This window comes from Lepisosteus oculatus, chromosome 1 (genome assembly GCF_040954835.1).
Source record: "Lepisosteus oculatus isolate fLepOcu1 chromosome 1, fLepOcu1.hap2, whole genome shotgun sequence".
Classification (NCBI taxonomy): domain Eukaryota; kingdom Metazoa; phylum Chordata; class Actinopteri; order Semionotiformes; family Lepisosteidae; genus Lepisosteus; species Lepisosteus oculatus.
Genome location: NC_090696.1, coordinates 67261473 through 67281330, shown reverse-complemented (window position 1 = coordinate 67281330; position 19858 = coordinate 67261473). Strand labels below are relative to the sequence as shown.

The window sequence follows — 19858 nt, the reverse complement described above, 5'->3', positions numbered from 1 at the left end:
AATTATCTCCCCCTACCATGAAGCAAAGTCAAAGCAGAATCTGACACCTTGTGCAAAATTGCACATCCTTCTTAATTAAAGAATATCTCCAATTACTGAACGAAAAATCAAAACCTGTTTTGTAAATCAGAAGAAACTGTTTTAATTATTACTTACTTATCTGAAGACAGTTACACCGAACCTTGATGAGGCCCTCACATTCAGCTTACGTTTAATCAAATGTTTAATTCTCCGCATTTCCACAGTTACCTTCTAAATTACCCACCCGGTGAGAGAGAAAAGTGCTTTTAAAGTGAACATTATACTGAAGGATAAAACCGCATTAATTGGCACACTGATGTCCTTACAGAAAATGCATACAGGCAGAAGAGAGAAAGAAGAAGAGATGGAGACAGGGAGTGGACATGGCTGATTACTTACTGAATGGGTCTCCAGTCCTCAGTAAGTGGAGGACCACAAGGCAGGATACACCCTGGACAGGATGCCAGTGCCAGTAAATCTATGCAATTAATTTCTATGTCCTTTTCTTATCTGTGCTATGCTTTCACTCTGTTTCAATCGGGGTTTCCCAGATTTTGCAGAAGGGTTTTCCACATGTCTCCCCAATTTATCATGATTTCTCCAAATACTCCTCCTTTACCATCAGTGAGGCTGCAAATGAGAGGGATCCATTCAGCCCAGCTTGGCTGGTTGTAAGCCCACCTCACGGAACAACAAGGCAAGCTTTTAATCTGGCTCAGCACAGCCTAACAGATGGCTACACAATATTCTTTCCTGTTTTTGGCTGTACTGAAGGACAGAACTTTGAATCCAAGACACCACCACTCTTCCTGATAGAATGTTACAGAATGTTAAGAGATTTACAGGAGAATAATCGTAGATGGATGCAAGTGGTGTATTTTCTCCTTGTTGCCTTTTGGGGAGATCACTGAGTACAATTCAGTATGTGCAAAACAAACACCAGCATAGTCTGAGCAGACAGCAAGTAAACTAGACATTGCTGATGATATTATTAGTCTGCAAGCAAAGGTTGACAAGCCTAGCAGCAAGTGTACAGTAAGTGCAGAAAACAAATCTGCAAATCTGACTAAAGCATTCATTCAGTCTTGCTAGCAGGGAAATTCCTAGGATCTTGCTGTTGGGGGAACAAGATTTAGGAATTGTTTTTGAACACCAGATTGTTTTCCCTTACACCTGTGTCACCGGAAACTGAGCTGCAGTGGATACCACGCACTTCATCTGAATCGTTTCTGTTGCAGATCCGCAGATCAACACACCTGAAGGAGATGTGTGAAATTTTCCCTTTTTTCCACTAGCAAAGTCTCTCCAAATCCAGCCTGCTTACAGTACATGGCAAACATCACCTTGACAGCTCTATCCCATGTTTGTAGCTATCAAAAACGACTAAAAGAATGACTTAGCAATTAGAAAGCTGTTTTTAAAAAACAGTCAAACGTCCAAATACTCTCTGATTTAAAAAGCCAAAGTGTTTATGTGTTTTTTTACTTATACTCTGGCATCACCTTAAACAGACTTACTGGTACAATAAGTACAAGGATGCATTTAAAGTATTTTTACTGCAATCATTGATTTGTGTATTAGTTTTGAATATAGTTAACCTTTTTGATCAGCAAGACTTATTTTCATGATCTAACTGTAGATACAGCTCTATGTTTATTTATATGAAATTCCTAAAAAATCCAGAAAACTGTGCACAAAATTACATTAGCAAACAGATAAACAGAAGGCACGGCTTTTCTGATAAACAGAAGGCACAGGTTTTCTTCCACACTCCAACATACTGGTAGGTCAATTGGCTTCTGGTGTGTGTGTGTCTGTGTCTGTCAGCCCTGCAATGGACTGGCGTCCCATCCAGGGTGTATCCTGCCTTGCGCTCGTTAATTTCTGGGAGAAGCTCTAGCTGCCCTGCGACTCTGAATTCCGTAAAGCCCTTAGAAAATGGATTCATGGATAAAACAAAGGATCACTATGGATGACAAGAGGATGTTTCCTAGTGGTTTTAAAAGTTGAAAAGAAAAAAACCAAGTGGAGTTTGTGATTTCAGTTGAAACCCCTCTAGTTTACAGTATGTCTGGACATATTTAGGTTTGATTCTGCTAGGTTTGACTGAGGCAATGTTTTTGCTCTGCATTAAACCGGAGGTTAAGACACAGGCCTTAATCCGGTTAACTCTTTTTTTTTGTCTATGATTAACAGTTCAGGAAATCATAAAGTCGAACAATTAAAATGCAGGAGCACCACTTTCTCAGATAATTGAGGCTCTGTTAATCAAATCAGAATAAGCTGCCTCCAGCTGTCCAGTGTGTTGTAGAAGCCTATACATTTACAAACTGTGCTTTTTCCCTCTCTTAGAACACAATTTCCACTTATTGAGCTTCTAATTTATTTCAAATTTCTGTTTGCAAAGAAAAGTGTACATAAATAATGACACAGTTAAAAAAACTGGCAAATATCTCTTACTAGCAGCAAATATCCATGATAAGCTCATAGAAATTTAAAAAATGATGTGCACACTAGTTTGCAGCCATGAACAAACCTCTGCACATTTTTTCAAAATATAATTTTAGAAAACAAATACCAATGCAATATGCTTTTATGTACTGTATGTTGATATTAGAAATGTGGATAACATGTTGTGGTTTACTCCACATCAGCACCTAGATTTAGGTCATGCTTACAAATGATTTGTAATACAGTATAAACATTTGGAAATAACTGTAGCAATACTGATATAAACATAAATGCTTAAGAATTCTGACTAAGCATTCTGATGATGGGCAAATCAGTACAAAAAACTAGAAAACAAGGAATAGCTCAACTCGAATGATCCTATTTTTAATTGTAATTTTGAACTAATTTTCATTGCTATTCATTTACATTCACTGCTATTAATTTACAGTTATTATATCGTACTGAATATGGCATTGCTTATACAGTACAACCTAGGCAAGTTCCAAAAAATAGAGGATTCAAGCCAGACTGGAAAGAACAATTTAACAAATACATATATAGTATATGGATATTGGTTCATGAAGCCGTGAACAGAAGCAGCCAAATGATTCTTTGATTCTACACAGATTCAGCAGAGTAGTAAAATGGTACTGTACATCTTTGTTTTGGTTAAGCAGAATCTGATATTAAAGTCTAAATACTAACATTCTAACATTGTGGAGAACAGGCAGAAAAAACCCACTACACACTATACTGTGGTTCGTTTGTAAAATCCTGTTCAGATTTCTTAATTATACAGTCAATGATTTGCACTCCACATGAAGGGCATCACTAGTCCAGAAACAGTCTTTGGGGCTTTCTGGTGTGTTTATTCTTCACTTTAAACACAAAGTAACATTCAGTCTGCGGTTTTCTTCAAACTTATTTTTTGAATAATTCTGGCCCAGAAAGGATTTAATTCTGATTGTGGGTGCTATGTAACTACATTTTTTTTTTATTTCAGACTGTGAGGCTACAGAAAAAGTGAAAATTACAATACACCAAATGATGGACAGTTACAGCATAATTAGTACATGTCCCAAAAACAGACTCTTTGAAGCAAATTCTCAAGATTAAGTTTCTGATAAACTATTCCCTCAAAAATCCTAAATTTCTAAAACTACGTATGAAAAGCTCATGCAGCAAACCATAAACCTCTTTGTACAGTACGTTTTACAAATTGCCAGTAAGAACAATAAGGAGAATAAACCTCAAGGGGTCTGGCTTTGGAAGAACAGGCAACAATTGTGTCGTTTGTATTTGAAATTGTTTTGCGTCATTAAGGTTCTGTGTCATGAAGCCTTCAGATATCACAAATCCAGACAACTAGGCCTATAACAGAAGATTTGCTCCAAGTCTTTCCAATATCCACCTTTTAAAATATAATGTTTATGTATGTGTATATACATAAAATGCATGTATAACAAATAACAAAACATCAAAGTATCTATTGTATGCATTGAACACCATCACAGATTATTTTTAACAGCATGTTTGCAGCTATAGTATAGGTACGAAAATAGGTTGTGACCTATTGGTTACAGACAGTTTGTATAAGCACCTGCTGCTTGCTCACATCGTTGCGCATTTACCTTGACATGAACGTTTGAAGAATTGATTGTATATTTTCACTTTCCCATTTGCAGCCCACAGCCACAATGCAAACTGGCAGTCTCACAGTTGTTTATCCACTGTCAGGCTCACAGCATTCAATTGAGCAAACCTCAGAGACTGACACATATGCTGCTGTCATCTTTTAAAACCTTCCTGCCTCATGACAACCAAAGAGCACTCACTGAACTCTTGACAAAGTGTTTTATGGATACCTGGTGGCTTGCCTATGCTGCTACAAGATCTTCTGTACTGTTCTGTAATGTACTGGCTGCAATGTGTGGGGTTGTCTGTCATACTGTGTCTTCTGCTGTACTGTGCAGGTTCTGAGAGATCGGGGCAAATAAGAATTTCAATGTACTTGTACAAATGGCAATAAACTCTACTTAACTCATCTGTTAATGTTGTGTTGTTCATGTGCTATGTGTGCACAGGCAAATCTGTTCACTGCCTGGCAATAAAGAATGGTACCACCCTTGTTCTGAGTGCCATGATTCTCTGATGCTCGTCTCAGATCATGGTGAAGCACGCATGCCTCTCGTCTTTTTTTTTTCTGCTGTAAATCTCTTTCAAGCAAGACCAATTTCTGAAGCAATGGTGCATTTTACATACAACCCCAATCTCTGACAGTCCCATCCACAAGGGCTGCTGTGCACTGATCAGACAGTGCCATAGAGTTACTCTTCCTCACCAGATAGCCTGTGTAACACAGCCCATAGGCCTGAAACAAGAAGCTAATACAGCAGGCTGATGCTAACGATGCTGAACTGTGTTATCAAGTACAAAACAGCCCTGTCCTGCAGGACAGCACAGACCCGGTTTCCTTCTCTCTTCACAACACACTCCTCTAAGGTGCCTCCTCTGATGCAATTCAAGGTTAGGAGGGATAAGGTTATAAAAACATCAAGGGGACATGAGCTACACTGAAGAACTGCAAGGTAACAGCTTCTCTCAAGTTGCTGTGGCCGTGTTTCGTCCCATCCTGTTGCACTGACTGGATGTGTGAGAGTTCGGTGAAGCTGATGTCATCCATTACTGACACCTGTTGCTGAGCTAACAAGGCTGAAACCACCTGACCCAAGGAGAGAATGGCTTCACTGATTGAACACAACTGATTGATTTACCCCTTGTTTGCTGTTAGGACCCCAACGTTGGCCAGGTGCTCTTTGTGACTTCCAAACCACAATCCCTAACCCTGCCCATTCAGAACCATAAACAACAGTACATTGAATGAGACCTGATGAGCCACTTAGTCAGGCTCTGACATTGAGGGCACTTGAGAAATTCGGAGAAACTGACAGGAACTCTCACTGGGAAGGCAAAATCGACTGCAACACAAAAAGAAGAATAAATAAATGAGTATGAAGGACGTTTCTGAACTTCCTGTTCCCACACAATATACATGTGTTCTCACACGATGTGTGCTGCCTTATCTTGACATCGGCAGTCCTACATTTGTCCTGTTGCTTCTGAAATAGCACATCAGAAGAGGCTCAATCAAGGCCAGAGCCTTTCATGTGACCAAAACACACAGACAAAATCTTCACTTGGTTGAGTCGACCTACTGTAAGTGGTGTCCTTTCAAGATTACAGCTCAGGCCTCCAAGTATATAAATATGGCTTTTTACCAGTCTGTCCATGTATATAGAAATGAGGATATACACCTCTCACAAATCCATATACTTTACAAAAAACATCTGAGAATTAATATACAGTAGTCCCTGAAATGTTCTGAAATAGAATTATGGTGGAAGCACAAGTAAAGAAGAGCAGCTTTTGCCTTTCATGTTGACCCTTCTCCTTCGGCCTCTGTCAGGAGAACAAAGCACCAACTCAAAAGTGAAGAGCAAATCACTGTGATATTTAATGTGTGGGTTTTTCGGTCAGAATCTGTTTCAGCCTCTCTTGGGAATGAGTTGAGTTTCCAGGCTTAATGCAATAGCCCAGAAGGACAATATAAAAAGGTTTAAGTGACTGTCAAAGACAGGGTCAGTAAAAAAAAGGTTAAGCCTGCAACAGCTGAACACTGTGCTTAAGGCAATTTCTCAAATCTTCTTTCAAATGTAAAAGGTTCATTAAATTAGCATTTCTCTTTTGCAAAATATACTGTACTGCTATCTTCACTTTCACTGCAAAGAAAATGTCCAAATCCAATTTTCTATAAACAATTGTACAGAAACAGCTCCGCATACGTACAAACAGACAGAAGTACTGTCGTCCTTATTGAATTAATGAAATGCTAACTACTTATAATCTTTATTTTATATAGCAGGTTGCAAGATGTTTTTTTTGTTTTAGAGTAAAACGCAGCAAAAGAAAAAATTGCTGTGACACATTAAAATACATTTTAATATAATACAATCAAACTGAACTAAAAGCTAGAATGCAAAAGCAAATTATTGAAGGATTTAAAAAGTGCAGTCTGACTTGTAAGATCTAACATGGGCTGACAGATCATTCCTCAGCCCTGGAGCAAGAGATCAGAAAGCAAGGTCTCTCAAGGCTCGAGCTTACTTTTGGAAACCGATACAATGCCAGAATTCAAATAGTGCAAAAGACGTGCACAGTAGTTGTACAAGAAGACAGTGGTTTACTGATGTATTATGTAGCCGAACAATTTAAGCCTTTAAAGGTGAGCAGAAGTATTTTGAATTTTATTGTGAGGCAGGAGAATTTTGAATTTTATTGTGAGAGGAAGCCTAAAAGAGAAGGTACACACTCATGCATATTATTTCTGGTTACGATCTGCACAGCTGGGCTTTTGGACATTAGTAAGACCGGGTTTGGATATAAAGCATGCACTAAACAACAAGAATCCAATCTCTGCATCAGGCTAGGAGAGGACACTTTCACAACACTGTAAACAACATCTGATCTCTGTTCCCTGATGGCTGAAGAGTACTTATTTTAGTCTTAAATTATTGAATTTAACAAACTGCCTGTGTAACTGATCACAGCGGAATAGTTCCCTGGATTTAGAAACTGGGGTTTTATTGTTGACTAGCAAAACATGCTGGACTGGGGCTCCCCAGAACCAGAGCTGGATATCCCCCATATATACAGCATTGCATTTATTGTATTATTATAGAATTATTGTATTATTTTGTAGTACACGTATGTACATTGAATCTGCTTTAGCATTGGACACTAATAGAGTCTATTACTATTTACTTGTAGTAGTTTTGAGCCCCATCAGCTTCTAAAAGCATTCGGATGGGTTGGTCTGGGATAAGAAGTCCTCAAATTGCCTGTGTAAATGCCTGTTCCTGTTGATGTCTGTAAACTAGTGAGGGATTACCACATGGCGGTTGTAAATACTTTATTACCACACGACAGGAGGACCAGCTGATGATTTAACTTCTGTCAGGACAAGATCAGTCTAAGTCAGCGCAGTGTTTACAGACACCAGGCATCCCCCTTCTTTAGGATCCGTGCAGAGGAGAGAAGGATTCACAATGCCTTGTTGTGTACAGAGAACCACTCACTGCTGATCCATAGAAACACATGACAGGCCGGCAACTGCCCCACAGAATCACGTGGCCAGGACATAACTTCTTCATAGCCCGAGAATCTGTTAGAAAGCTTATTTGAATTATAACTTGTGCATTCGTCGTTTGTTGTTTAAAAAGATTAAAAATGAGATAGGAATGTAGCGCCAATGCAGAAATTCAGCAGTAAGCATCGTTCTTATATTTTAACTACGAATCATTGTTAAGTATAAATAATTAATGATAGTATGTAGACTCTGCGGTATTCTTTCCATTTGAAGCACCGCAAAAACGCACTCATCTGTAGGCTTATCGATAAGAGACATGTATTTCATTGCATTTATAACAAGACAAATTCTGTTTTATTCCTGTATACAAGGATATTTCTCGGCAATTCAGTTTCTCCTCAACTGTTAAAAAGAATGGATTTTGTTTTAGAAAACTATACTCGCAATTATTGTGAAGTACGACAGCTAAAAAAGTATATCTCAAATAAGAACAAATTAATTTGGCTGATACGGTAGCTGAAAACCAACCACGCTGGCGAACCGGAGAGGTTTGTATCGTTGTTGGGCTCTCTCCTCCCTTGTTAATCCGATTTAAATATCTGACTGCTCAAGTCCTTAATTTTATTTGCAGTTCAAAGATGTTACGGCCGTTACAATCAGGGAAAACTTACCAATTGGATCTGGATAATAAAAAAAACGAGCGACTCACCTCATGTGTGCGGAGCGCTGGATCTATCTATCTGCCCCTGTGCTGAAGGGAGACGGATTGCCTGTCTGTAGTAGCCGGGTGAGTGAGGAAGGGTTTGGATGCTGTCTAATGCACGGCTCTTAGCGGCTCTCCTCTCTCTCTAATCTCCTCGGGTCAGTCACTCATTGTTCTCTCTCTCCCTTTCAAAACGTGCCATAAATCCGAGCTGTGAGCAAGCGAGACCACCATAAGATTACAGCTCAGATTCATCCAAAAGGCACGACAACTCCTTTGCAATCGGTCGTAATAAACTTTGCAGCGAGCACCACAGTAATGGTTAGTTATAAATCTGCGATACTGACGCATCTCTCAGGAGACCTCTTTCGCGTATTGCTGACTGACTGGCAGATATGCCAAGGTTATCCTTGTATACTGCGCAGCAATGGCAACAGACGCTTCAACTGGGTTCAGCCAGGGAACGAAGAACAGACCGTGTTTTAAGTTGAAATATACCTTAGGATACGGCGTGTCATTTAGAAGCAAAGTAAGAGCGCGTTTTGGAGTTTTATACGAGCAAACAAACCTGGGTCAATTTGAGTTTCGGATAGACGATCATCTATGCCCTGGCTGTATTTCGTAGTTTTGCGTGGGGGCAGTTCGCCATCTCCTGGTCTCCCTGGACATCCACAATTTTCAACTAGTTCTATTCTGCCAAAGAAGCAACCGAATTGGGGGCAGTATAGTTTATTGGTATTAGAATGATTATTAGTTACACTCCCGTTATTAATACTACACTCTAAAATGTACGAATATCGTTATTCTTGCTATTGGTGTTGCTTGGGCTTGTTTTTAAAGCCTTTCGACCAGATAAATTACAGTTATATGCAAGGAAGAATCGGTTTGTATTTTTGTTACTGATGATGGCTCCAGTTGGGAAAGTAACGAAATCCAATTTTTACTCCTAATTTCTCAGCGGGGTTTGCTTACCCAGTTCCACAAAATACTTTTTTCTTACTTTGAATAAACCAGTTGTGAACGTCGTTACTACATCAGTACTATATATTTTTAAATGATTTCAAAATTAAATCAATTTAAATACTGTAACGTCTGGTATCACAAAGTATCTTCTTTCCAATTTTTAACTAATGCAATATTTTCATAGTTGAGAGGCAGAAAAGTGTGGTTACCTTTCAGAAAAAAACATTTTCCTCAGAGGAGAGTGGTAAAATATTTTTTACAAATGTTTACATATCAATTTTATGTACTAATATACGCATACGCTAAACTCGTTTACAGTTGTACTTGTTATTAAAATAGTATTTTCTAAAATGTACTCCCTGCCTACTAAACCAGTTTTCGAGATGATTACAAGAACTCGAATTGTTTCTCACGATAACGCTATAATTTAATCTTTCACGCTCAATGACCTGAAGGTATATGTTCACTTTATGGTTACGAATTTACCTGTTCCAAAACGCTTTGCAAGCGCCCATGTTCTTGACAAGCGTGTGTGCGTAATTGGACTAAGATATCAAAGCTACAGGTTATGACATTTTCATCCAACATGGCTAGCTACCCATGCTGGTAGACAGCTTGGGGCTTTTACAACGATATCTACAGAACTGTGCTTTTCAGGAGGGTTGAGACCTCCTAATAAGGTTGTGTTGTGCTGCATATAGCTCCACTTTTGGCCCCTGTACTACTGCTTCCCACTGAGTTTTGAATCACAGTCTTGTGTCTCCTCCTATTTTTTTACCCTTCCACAACCCCAGTACTGACTACCTCTGTCCTCTGCTGAAACAGTGCAGTCTTGTTCTGGATCTTCCTAAAGAGGACCTGATAGAGGAGGCTGTCCTTTCCTAAAAATAAACTGAACACTCTCCCTTCACATTTACATTGTTATAACATTGTGGGTACTGGACCTCAGTCTCTTTTGCATCATTAATGTTGTCTTATCATTCATGATATACGATGTGTTCATTTTTCTCTCCTTTTCAGTGTAAAAGCATTGTGAAAATGCTAGCATTTTCAAATGTTGTTCCATATAAACGAATTTGTAGTCTGCTGCAAATTACCACAAGTATGTGACGTTACATCAGTACACCAATACATGTTTGTACTGTATTTTTCTTCTGTGTTACTGTTCAGACTGTGCTTTTATTGTAGCACATTGTGTGAAATGCTCACCACCAAAAGGTGCTCTTTAAAATAAATTTAAACAATCTGTAATTGATTGAAACCTGAGCTCACAAAACTCCCGAGAAGCGGATCGCTGATGTCTTGTTTTCCTGTTCAGCCAACTCAAGGTCACCTGAACTTGAATCTCCCCAGAACGTGAGCTGAAGCAGAAATACAAGATGGTTAGATAATTGTTTTTCCATGATTTCCCGAGTTGCTTGCGTTTTTGCGTCAGTCTGGACAGGATTGAAGTCCTCCTATCTCTTTCTCCTGTTTTGGTTTTAAAGCTCATATTAACAAATAGTACCTTCTCTCAACCTTCATCGGCCCTTGCAGCTGAAACTAGCAATTATTTTGTTAAGGTGTGGATCACTACCCCGGATTTGCAATGTAAGGTTCAAGACTTTTGATTGAAAGGTCACCTGGCATATGTCCGATCTGGATTAGTTGAGAATCGGTCTGTGAAGCCAGAAGGGTCTGAAAATGTTTCTGTGCACATCCAAACATGTAGGTAACTTGAGTTTTGTAAAAACAAAACACAGCACCGCAGCATGGGGAACAGGAGTGCAAATCAGGCACATAGCCCACTTCTGGAGGTCATGGTATGCATTTCCCGCTGAGTCTGAAAACAGAAAAGAAGATTTCTTCCTTTCCAGCAGGCAAGACCCATCCCTGCTGGATTTCACTCTGGAGAGTCAGGAAGGGCACACAGTCCGAAAATTAAGGAGGAAACCAAAGGCCACTCTGGGATCCTTTGGAATGGAAAGCATTCTGTACAATTCAACACATTGTTGACAGCTGAGAGACAGTATCAAATGGTTTCCCTCTTTGTGAGAAATGCCCTGGGATTTTTAATGACCACGGGGACTCAGAAGCTCGGTTTTACGTCTCATCCAAAGAACAGTGACTTTTTTTTCAGCATATTGTCCCCATCACTATACTGCGCCATTAGGACCCACACAGATCGCTGTAATGAACAGTTCTTTCCGGACCCTATGCGGACGACACAGTCCGACGGAGTGGGGAAACACTAGGGAAACGTCATGCAGGAAAACGGGGCTGAAGACAAGGGGGCGTGTCCAAGGTGCGCTGGTGCACGGGGGAGGTGTGGCCGAGGCGAACAATCCAAAAGAGAAGTCCTTAGGGAATATCCAAAACACACGAGAAAGTCCAAAACCAGGAGATCCAGCAGAACAAAGAATTAAAAACACGAAGGCCGGGTCGGAACCGGCGGACGGGGAACAGAGGTTAAAACCTTAACGGGACCAGGCGCTTCCAGGTCCCGGACTCGCACGATATGGAAATCAGATGCAGAGCCCGGATGAGCGTCAGCGCCTGGCTTTTAAGGTGGGCTGGGAATAGGGAGCAGGTGCATAGAATAAAGTCTTGAGTGAAAGGGCTGGAGCACCCTTAAGGAGGGGGGGCTAATATCGTGACAATCGCAGGGTGAGCGCTCCCTACTGGTCCCGCTAACACCTCTTCCAGCAGCAACCCTAGCTTTCCCAGGAGGTCTCCCATCCAGGTACTGACCAGTTGGTACTGACCAACCTGGTTGCAGGTTGTTTACTGCAGGAGGATATAGCTGCTGGTATTCTAGCAAAGAGCACTTTACTCCCCTGTTTTGCAGTGGGACACACAGGAGAACTGTCAGAGCTTTTTAGCACCAAAGGTAACTCCATTTTTTGCACGGGCAAAGCAATCAACAATACCCTGCAATCCTCCCTTTCATCCTCGTATGGCCATCGGTTACTGGAACTGCAGCTTTAGGGTTTTACCGAACCCATCAGAAAAGGCGGGAACAAGCTCTTTTCCTTAATGTTTTACGTTACAGCTCATTTCCCTAGAGTGCTGATGAACTTAATTAGGGCCTTTCAGCAAAGCTCCTAATTGCCAGAGGAGTGTGTGTGTTGCCGCTAGCAGATAACAGTTAGCTTGGGATCAACAGAAACGTGTTTCTCAGCATCCACCAACCACACAGTCAGGACTGAGCGGAGGCAGAGGACAGTTACTGGGAGGTAATGGCTTTTCCAAGCTTGTGGTGTCATGTCCCCGAGTTTATTTTTTTTTCTTCTCTTATCTTTTTGCTCTTATGGACACCCCAGGGGTATCATGGTCCCACTATATCAGTTTCAGTGTGGACTGACAAAACCAGATCTGTCCGCCGACCTGGTGCCAATGTATTCCACTCCAGCAGGCACGGTGGAAGAGATCTCGTCGATCTGTTTGGCAAGGACAGGTCATATCAGGTGCGTTTCCAACACATTAAACACAATGGTTGTGTTTTTTTTTTTTCAGCTTTTTAATGCCTCTGACTGAAGCCAGTATACAAAGTGATCCTGTACAGTGGGGACTAGGCAGGATACTTCCTGGACAGGACACTACATCATCACACAGTACACATGTATACACTCACACATGGGTCAGTTTTCACAGAGGCTAATTGACCTAATAGTATATTTTTGCCCTGTTGGAGGAAACCCACGCAAACATGGGACAAACATACAAACTTCAAGTAGATCTGGATTTGACCCCAGTGCTCCAGCACTGTGGGGAACCACTGTTTTGTCCTATTAATAATATATTTGTAGAATTCCCTTTTAAATATTAAGTTCAAATTGTTTAGTTTAGTGCTATACTGGAAACGAAAAAGATATCAAAATTCTGGGGAAACTTTGTCTTCTGGGCAAACGTATAAAAAACACAGCCGAAACGTTTTGTTTGTTTTCTTCTCTTTTCTGCATAGAATAAACCTTTAGCTATTCCACATATAATGCATTACAGAAACCGACATGTGAAGTAGTTCCCCTCTAATACTGTTCAATTTTTTCAGGATGCTATTTGAGACTCCAAAAAGTGGATGAGTAAGCCAATCGGAATCCTACAATAAAAAATAAAAACTATAATTATGAACAGCATTGAATTCTAATAACACAATTAGTAACACAAACACTGTACATAAAGTTCCTCTACAGCGCTGATTCGCCCTCGTTTCGTTCCGTGCAGTTTGTCTTTCCTCGCACACCGTATCACGTGTTAACCTCGATGAGGTCAGAGAGAGGGCGAGGGTCAAACTAGCACGTTTGCCGGAAAGACAGGATTCGTGCGTTTGCTGTGGTCAAGTGTAGCCTGATTGCAAGCTCCGTAATGTTTAAAATTGAAGGCCTGGGTCCCAAAATGGACCCCGAGGAGATGAAGAAGAAAATGAGGGAAGACGTGATCACGTCAGTGAGGAATTTTCTGATCTACGTAGCGTTGCTCAGAGTCAGTGAGTATCATTGCTCCTCGTCGGGTTTCAAGGCATCGTGTCCTTGCCTTAGTTCTTGTCATTCACTTCTGGTCATCTTTAGAAGATATCCTGCAAATGATGGAGATATACGGGGGCGGAACTGCTGAATATTTTAACGAGAGCGAGTTTTGTGTTCAGTACGCCGCTTTCTTTAAAACAAAAACATTTTTTTCTCGTTTCAAGGTGAAAAGAATTGATACATATGGTAAAAATTCTAATTAATTTCCCAGAATAACTATGTTCTAGAGTAGTCGTATTATGTGTAGGGAAACAACTACAGAGCTACTAGCTCTCGCCTTCATTTTATTCCAGGTCCTGACAGTAGGGGGAAGTGTTTAAAAGCCCTTGGCGTGTCTTGTTAGGAAATCTCTGCATACACCTGGTCTATAACGCTATGATAACATTCCTGTTTAAAATATTATAGTGATTTTATTCAAAGCTTAATCTGTTACAGTCTTGTGCACCCAAATGAAGTGCAAAACTTTAAACATGATTGGTTTCAATTAAACCTTGTTTTAACAAATTTTAAATTGTCTTTGGCAATACTAGATTGTTCCAGCCTTTAGAGTGGCACATGGTGTTGAAGCTCATTTTTGTGTTTCGTATTAGAATGGTTAACTGTTTGACAGTGAACAGTGGTTGTAGTTTTTTGGCCAATATATCACCCTGCAGCTCACAATTGGCAGCCCACTGAAGCTCAGCAGGTGTGGGCCTGGCCAGTACTTCCTGGATGGGAGATTCCTGGAAAGGCTGAGGTTGCTGCTGGAAGAAGTGTTAGTGGGGCCAGTAGGGAGCGCTCACCCTGCGATCTGTGTGGGTCCTAATGCTGCAGTATAGTGATGGGGACAATATGCTGAAAACAAAGTCACTGTTCTTTGGAGGAGACGTAAAACCAAGCTCACCCTGTGGTTTGTGTGGGTCCTAATGCCCAATCGAAGTGTTGGGGACACTGTACTGTAAAAAAGGTGCTTTCCTTTGGATAAAATGTAAAATAGAGCTCCTGTCTTTCTGTGGTCATTAAAAATCCCAGGGTGTTTCTTGAAATGAGTAGGGGGTAACAACCCCAGTGTCCTGGCCAAATTTCCCCCTGGCCTTTACCAATCATGGCTTCCTGATGGTCCCCATCTGTGAACTGGCTTCATCACTCTGTTTTCCTCCCCACTGATAGCTGATGTGTGGTGAGTGTATGTTGGTGCACTATGACTGCCATCACATCATCAAGAGTAGTTTATTGGCATATGTGCATGTACATTGGATTTCTTAATCGCGCTGATCTGCCAGGACATACACAGTAGAACAGACAACACACCACGCAATGTTGGCAATAGGAACAATAAATATGTTGTGGAAAAATAAATAAATATGTACTAGTGAGACCAGAAACAAATGGTAGACTATGTAAAAACTGCGTAGTGCAGATGTGTATTAAGGTACTGCAGTTAGCTGTTGAGGATGCGCACTGCAGTGGGATAGAAGCTGTTCTAGAGTCTAGTGGTCCTTGCTTTAACAGTGCGGTACCGATTCCCTGAGGGCAGGGGAGAGAACAGCTTGTGGCTGGGATGGCTGTCTTTCTGAATGATGGATTGGGCTTTATTGCGACTTGCGAATCTCACCGATTGATAGTAAAGGTGGATGCTGCACATTGGTGGTGGTGGAGGGGTCCCCATTACCTTTAAAACGCTTTGAGTGGAGTCTCCAGCCAAGCACTATATAAGTGTAAGGAATTATCAATACACTGATAAGTAGCTCCAGCAGTTTCTGACAGTCGTTGTGGGCTGTGAGAAGACTGTTGAAGGGTGCCGGCAATCGATTACTCTCATGATGTGAGTTTCAGTTCTGAATTGCACACTGAGGAACTTTCCTCAGCTCTTTCCATGTTTTTCAAACGAGTGCTAGCCTTGACCCATCCCCCTCTGCCTTCCCAGCGCCCTACGTCCTGAAGAAACTGGATAGCATCTGAAGAGTCTCGCTCTCCCGCCTGCGGAGGTCTTTCCCTGCGGCAGCTCAAGACAACAGCGCGGAGCCTCTGCTGGACCGGGAACATGTCGGCAATGCTGCCAGAGATCACCAGGACTGCTCAGTCCTTGGCTTGGGCTACACATCTGGTTCTGCCCTCTATCGTCACCTCATTGTTTAAAGGCTGCGATACCCATCATGTGTATGAATGGATCTCAACACTGTGCAACTCTCACAACACTGCAGGACTTGTGTGCTGATTTTATGTATTCTTGTTAATACAGGTCAATTACCCAATGATGTGTAACCCTTTAAAAATATTTCCCCATCTCGCGTACGAGTGAAATATAACAGAACAGCATGAGTTTTTTTTTTAATTTGGGTTTTTTTTTTAAGGAGGGGTGAATCCAGCATCCTTTTCTTTGGGATAGCTTTTGTTTGTTTTAAAACCTCCTGCGCGGTGGCGTTATTTGACCGTAACGCCATTCCCATGAAGTGTAGTGTGAGTATTTGTGTCGGCCGATTCTGACGGCGAAGGGGACGTGATTCCAGCCCTCGCCTGATGCAGCAATTTTAAATTCCACTCACTGCACCACAAGTCAAAATAAAAATGGTTCTTACGATTGCTGCTGTTCATTTGTTGTAATTCTTTAGTTCAGAATCAACCTTTAATATTACAAATACACCCAAAATGTGAAAGTAACTATTAATACTCAGTTATTACATAATTTTTTACACACAGAATCTAAACCCTCTCAATACATGCGGAGGAGTTTAATATCAATGTATTTGTACTACTGAACTTTCTCTTTAATTGCAGTGATTCTCTGTGTAGAATCACTTCTGATTATTATTATTAGATGTTTTTCTACTTTAAGAAGACTGGAGTTGCTCTTAAGAGGAAGATTTTTTTTTTTCTTATAAAATATACTTTATTCCGGAAAAAAACACATCTCAAAAGGAAAACATCTCATACAATAACACTCCACAAGTTAAAACAACGGCGGAACGGCGGTGATTGTCCGTTTTCAATCCTTGCAAGGGTCTTAAGAGGAAGATAATCACTTTATTAGCCCTATACAATTTCTTGCAATTGGATTTCATCTTTTCGCATACCCCAGCTTGTTCTCCATTAGACACAGAGACAGGGAGAGAGAAGCTTGGGGTCAGAGCACAGGATCAGCCATTGTACAGCGCCCCTGGAGCAGTTGGGTTTAAGGGCCTTGCTCAAGGGCCCAACAGAGTAGGATTCCTCTGCCAGCCACAGGAACTGAACTGGTTACCTTCCAGCCACAGGCACAGATCCTTAGCCACAGAGCCACCACTCCGCCCCCTCGGTTTTTAACTTTTGGTAGAGTCATGGTTCCTCTTAGCTGATTAACTGTAGCTAATCCTAGGAACCACTACTTAATCTAATTACATTGCACTGGTGTTTCTACTGGAGGTGACTAAAGCCACCTGTATAAAACCCTCAGTATCCATTAGTTAGGTCTGTTATGATTGAACAGGGATTATGTGTTTTAATTAAAAATCACTGAGTAATTCCTGAGCATGTGTTCCTCAAGCAGAGGAATCAGTCTTGAAGTTCCAGATGGTTTCTGGTTTTTCTTTCCCCCTGAGCCCTAAATTACCTCATTTGAGCTCTTTATTGTCTTAAAATGATTTTCCTTGTTCATGAGAAGCTGGAGATTTAGAAAAAGGTGCTGAACAATGGCTCTTGAAATCCAGGTGTTAGTGGGGCCAGCAGGGGGCGTTCACCCTGTGGTCTGTGTGGGTCCTAATGCCCCATTATAGTGACGGGGACACTATACTGTAAAAAGGTGTTGCCTTCGGACATAAAACCTAGATCCTGACTCTCTGTGGTCATTAAAAATCCCAGGGTGTTTCTCGAAAAGAGTAGGGGTGTAACCCTGGCATCCTGGCCAAATTTCCCATTGGCCCTTACTAATCATGGCCTCTTAATAATCCCCATCTATGAATTGGCTTCATCACTCTGTCCTCCTCCCCACTGATAGCTGATGTGTAGTGAGTATACTGGTGCACTATGGCTGCCGTTGCATCATCCAGGTGGGGCTGCACATTGGTGGTGGTGGAGGGGATCCCCATTACCTGGAAAGCGCTTTGAGTGGAGTGTCCAGAAAAGTGCTATATAAAGTAAGCAATTATTATTATAAAGGGAAGTTATTACTCTCTAGCTGTTATGTGTGTCTGGATCAAACTACCTGTGGATGTGAACTCTGATGGAACCCCAAGGAATGGGTGAGATGAGATTTACTTGGTGCACACTGCCTTCAAGTCACGACTGATGTTTCCTAGAGTAGATCAGGGGATCGTCATGTTGTATCAACTGTAAGCCTACTCACATAAAAATATATATTTTTATTGATATAGCATACAATACAATTTTTGGCAACTCAAAGTGCTTGTTACAAAATATTAAGTTAAAACAAGCAACAATAACAAATGTGAGAACCATGTGCAAACAGTACAAATAGCCCTGAAATTATACAAGAAAAATCAAGTAAAAGCAAGAGTAAAAAAAATATGTTTTGAGCTGCCGTTTAAAAATATCCACAGAGCCAGCCTCTCTAATGTTTTTAGGAAATATTCAACTATTCCACAGTTTGGATGCGTAGTAGCAAAAGGCTGCCTCTCCAGTCATCCTATGCTTAATTTCTGGAATAATCTTTAAAAATCGTGCGCTTGTTGCACTGACCTTGATGGGATTTACAGTACGTACAGCTTCATCCATTACTTGTTTGAGCTCGGGGGGCTTGTCTATGAATCATACAAAGCGGACGGAGCAATGACCTGTACTTTCGTGACTAGCCCGCTGTGTTTGCCAGTCATAACTCGTTCACCGTCTGAGCAGATTCCCACACACGTGTTCCAGTCAATTTCATGCCCACGGACAAAACGAAAAGTTGATCGCCAGTGACACGCTCGGGAAGAGGACGACTTAACAATAAATCCTCATTAATGTCTCCCCTTTTCAACAAATCTGGCGTAAACAAGCATTGGTGCATCTCCGGAGACATCAGTGGTCTCGCCAGGTTGTAAAGAACAATACACACTAGATTTGATCTTAGCGATCACCTGCTCTTCCGCGTCTCTTGCCATACGCCCAGTGCGGTTAGACACGGTATAATTTCACTCTGGTATCACTGCTAGCTGCTCTGCAGCGCTTTTCCCCACACATGATTGAAACCGTTTCCTTAGCGCACGGTAAGAAAAACGTCTCACCTAACGTGTGTGGCTTCCCAGTTTTGGCAATCCAGTTAGCTATGACGAAAGACGCCTGAAGTGCCTTGTGGTTCACAGTGGTGGCTTTTGGAGGTTAGATTGTTGGCCTCTTAGCTCCTGTAGCTTTCGTTCAAAAAAAAAACTCAACAGGTTTAGACTGCAAGGTCGAGTGTCTGGTCTGCAAGTGGCATAGCAATTTGGAGGGGCTTGAGACTTTCCTTTCCACAAACCACACATAGCAGTCGTGCAACCTCTCCATCACTTGTCTGTGTAAATCCGTCCTTTAGGTACCTTTCGTCGTATTTTCTCGTTTTCTTCGTTTTTTTTTCCTGTTCGGAGTTTTCTGCTGTTTCTCCACATTCGTGTGTTTCTCCACATTATCTTAAGCTTTCATTCTTCCAGTGCCACCTATTAAAAAACGCTCCATTGCTAGGCTTATCACGACTATCTTGCGCAAAAGAAAAAAAAAGAAATTAATGTAGAACAGAGCAGGCTGGGAGTTGTAGCCGGGAGATGGTCTATGGGCTCGCAGAGTGACCACTGCTAATGAAAATAGTCTAAACTATTTGTTGGTGTATATACTGGAATAGTTAATTGTGAACCTCTTTTATTGTCCTTTGATGTTTAACCATCCTGAAAATGCGTACGTGTCCCGTTTACCGCCCTAGTGTGTGCGTTAACCTTTGGTTAATTCTGTGCGTTGCCTATTGCGCGACCCTCAGGTTAAGAACTCCAGAATTATAATAATAATTATTATAATTTAATAATAACTGCTTACACTTATATCGCGTTTTTCTGGACACTCCACTCAAAGCGCTTTACAGGTAATGGGGTCTCCTCTCCACCACCACCAATGTGCAGCCCCACCTGGGTGATGCGACAGCAGCCA

General features: G+C 41.2%; 2 protein-coding genes across 2 annotated transcripts in view; one reads left to right on the top strand and one right to left on the bottom strand.

Moving 5' to 3' along the window:
- Positions 1-8687, bottom strand: part of LOC102695458 (FERM and PDZ domain-containing protein 1) — a 56344-nt gene extending 47657 nt beyond the window's left edge. Inside the window, exon 1 of the mRNA XM_015345946.2 lies at positions 8328-8687. The gene's annotated coding sequence lies outside the window, so the exon portion shown is untranslated. The remainder of the gene's footprint in view (positions 1-8327) is intronic.
- Positions 8688-13540: 4853 nt separating this feature from the next.
- On the top strand, positions 13541-16349 carry tomm5 (translocase of outer mitochondrial membrane 5 homolog (yeast)). Its single transcript, XM_006629913.3, has 2 exons — positions 13541-13749; positions 15696-16349. The coding sequence occupies exons 1-2, from the start codon at positions 13629-13631 to the stop codon at positions 15728-15730; spliced, it is 156 nt and encodes a 51-aa protein (XP_006629976.1). The 5' UTR covers positions 13541-13628; the 3' UTR covers positions 15731-16349.
- The last annotated feature ends 3509 nt before the right edge of the window (positions 16350-19858 follow it).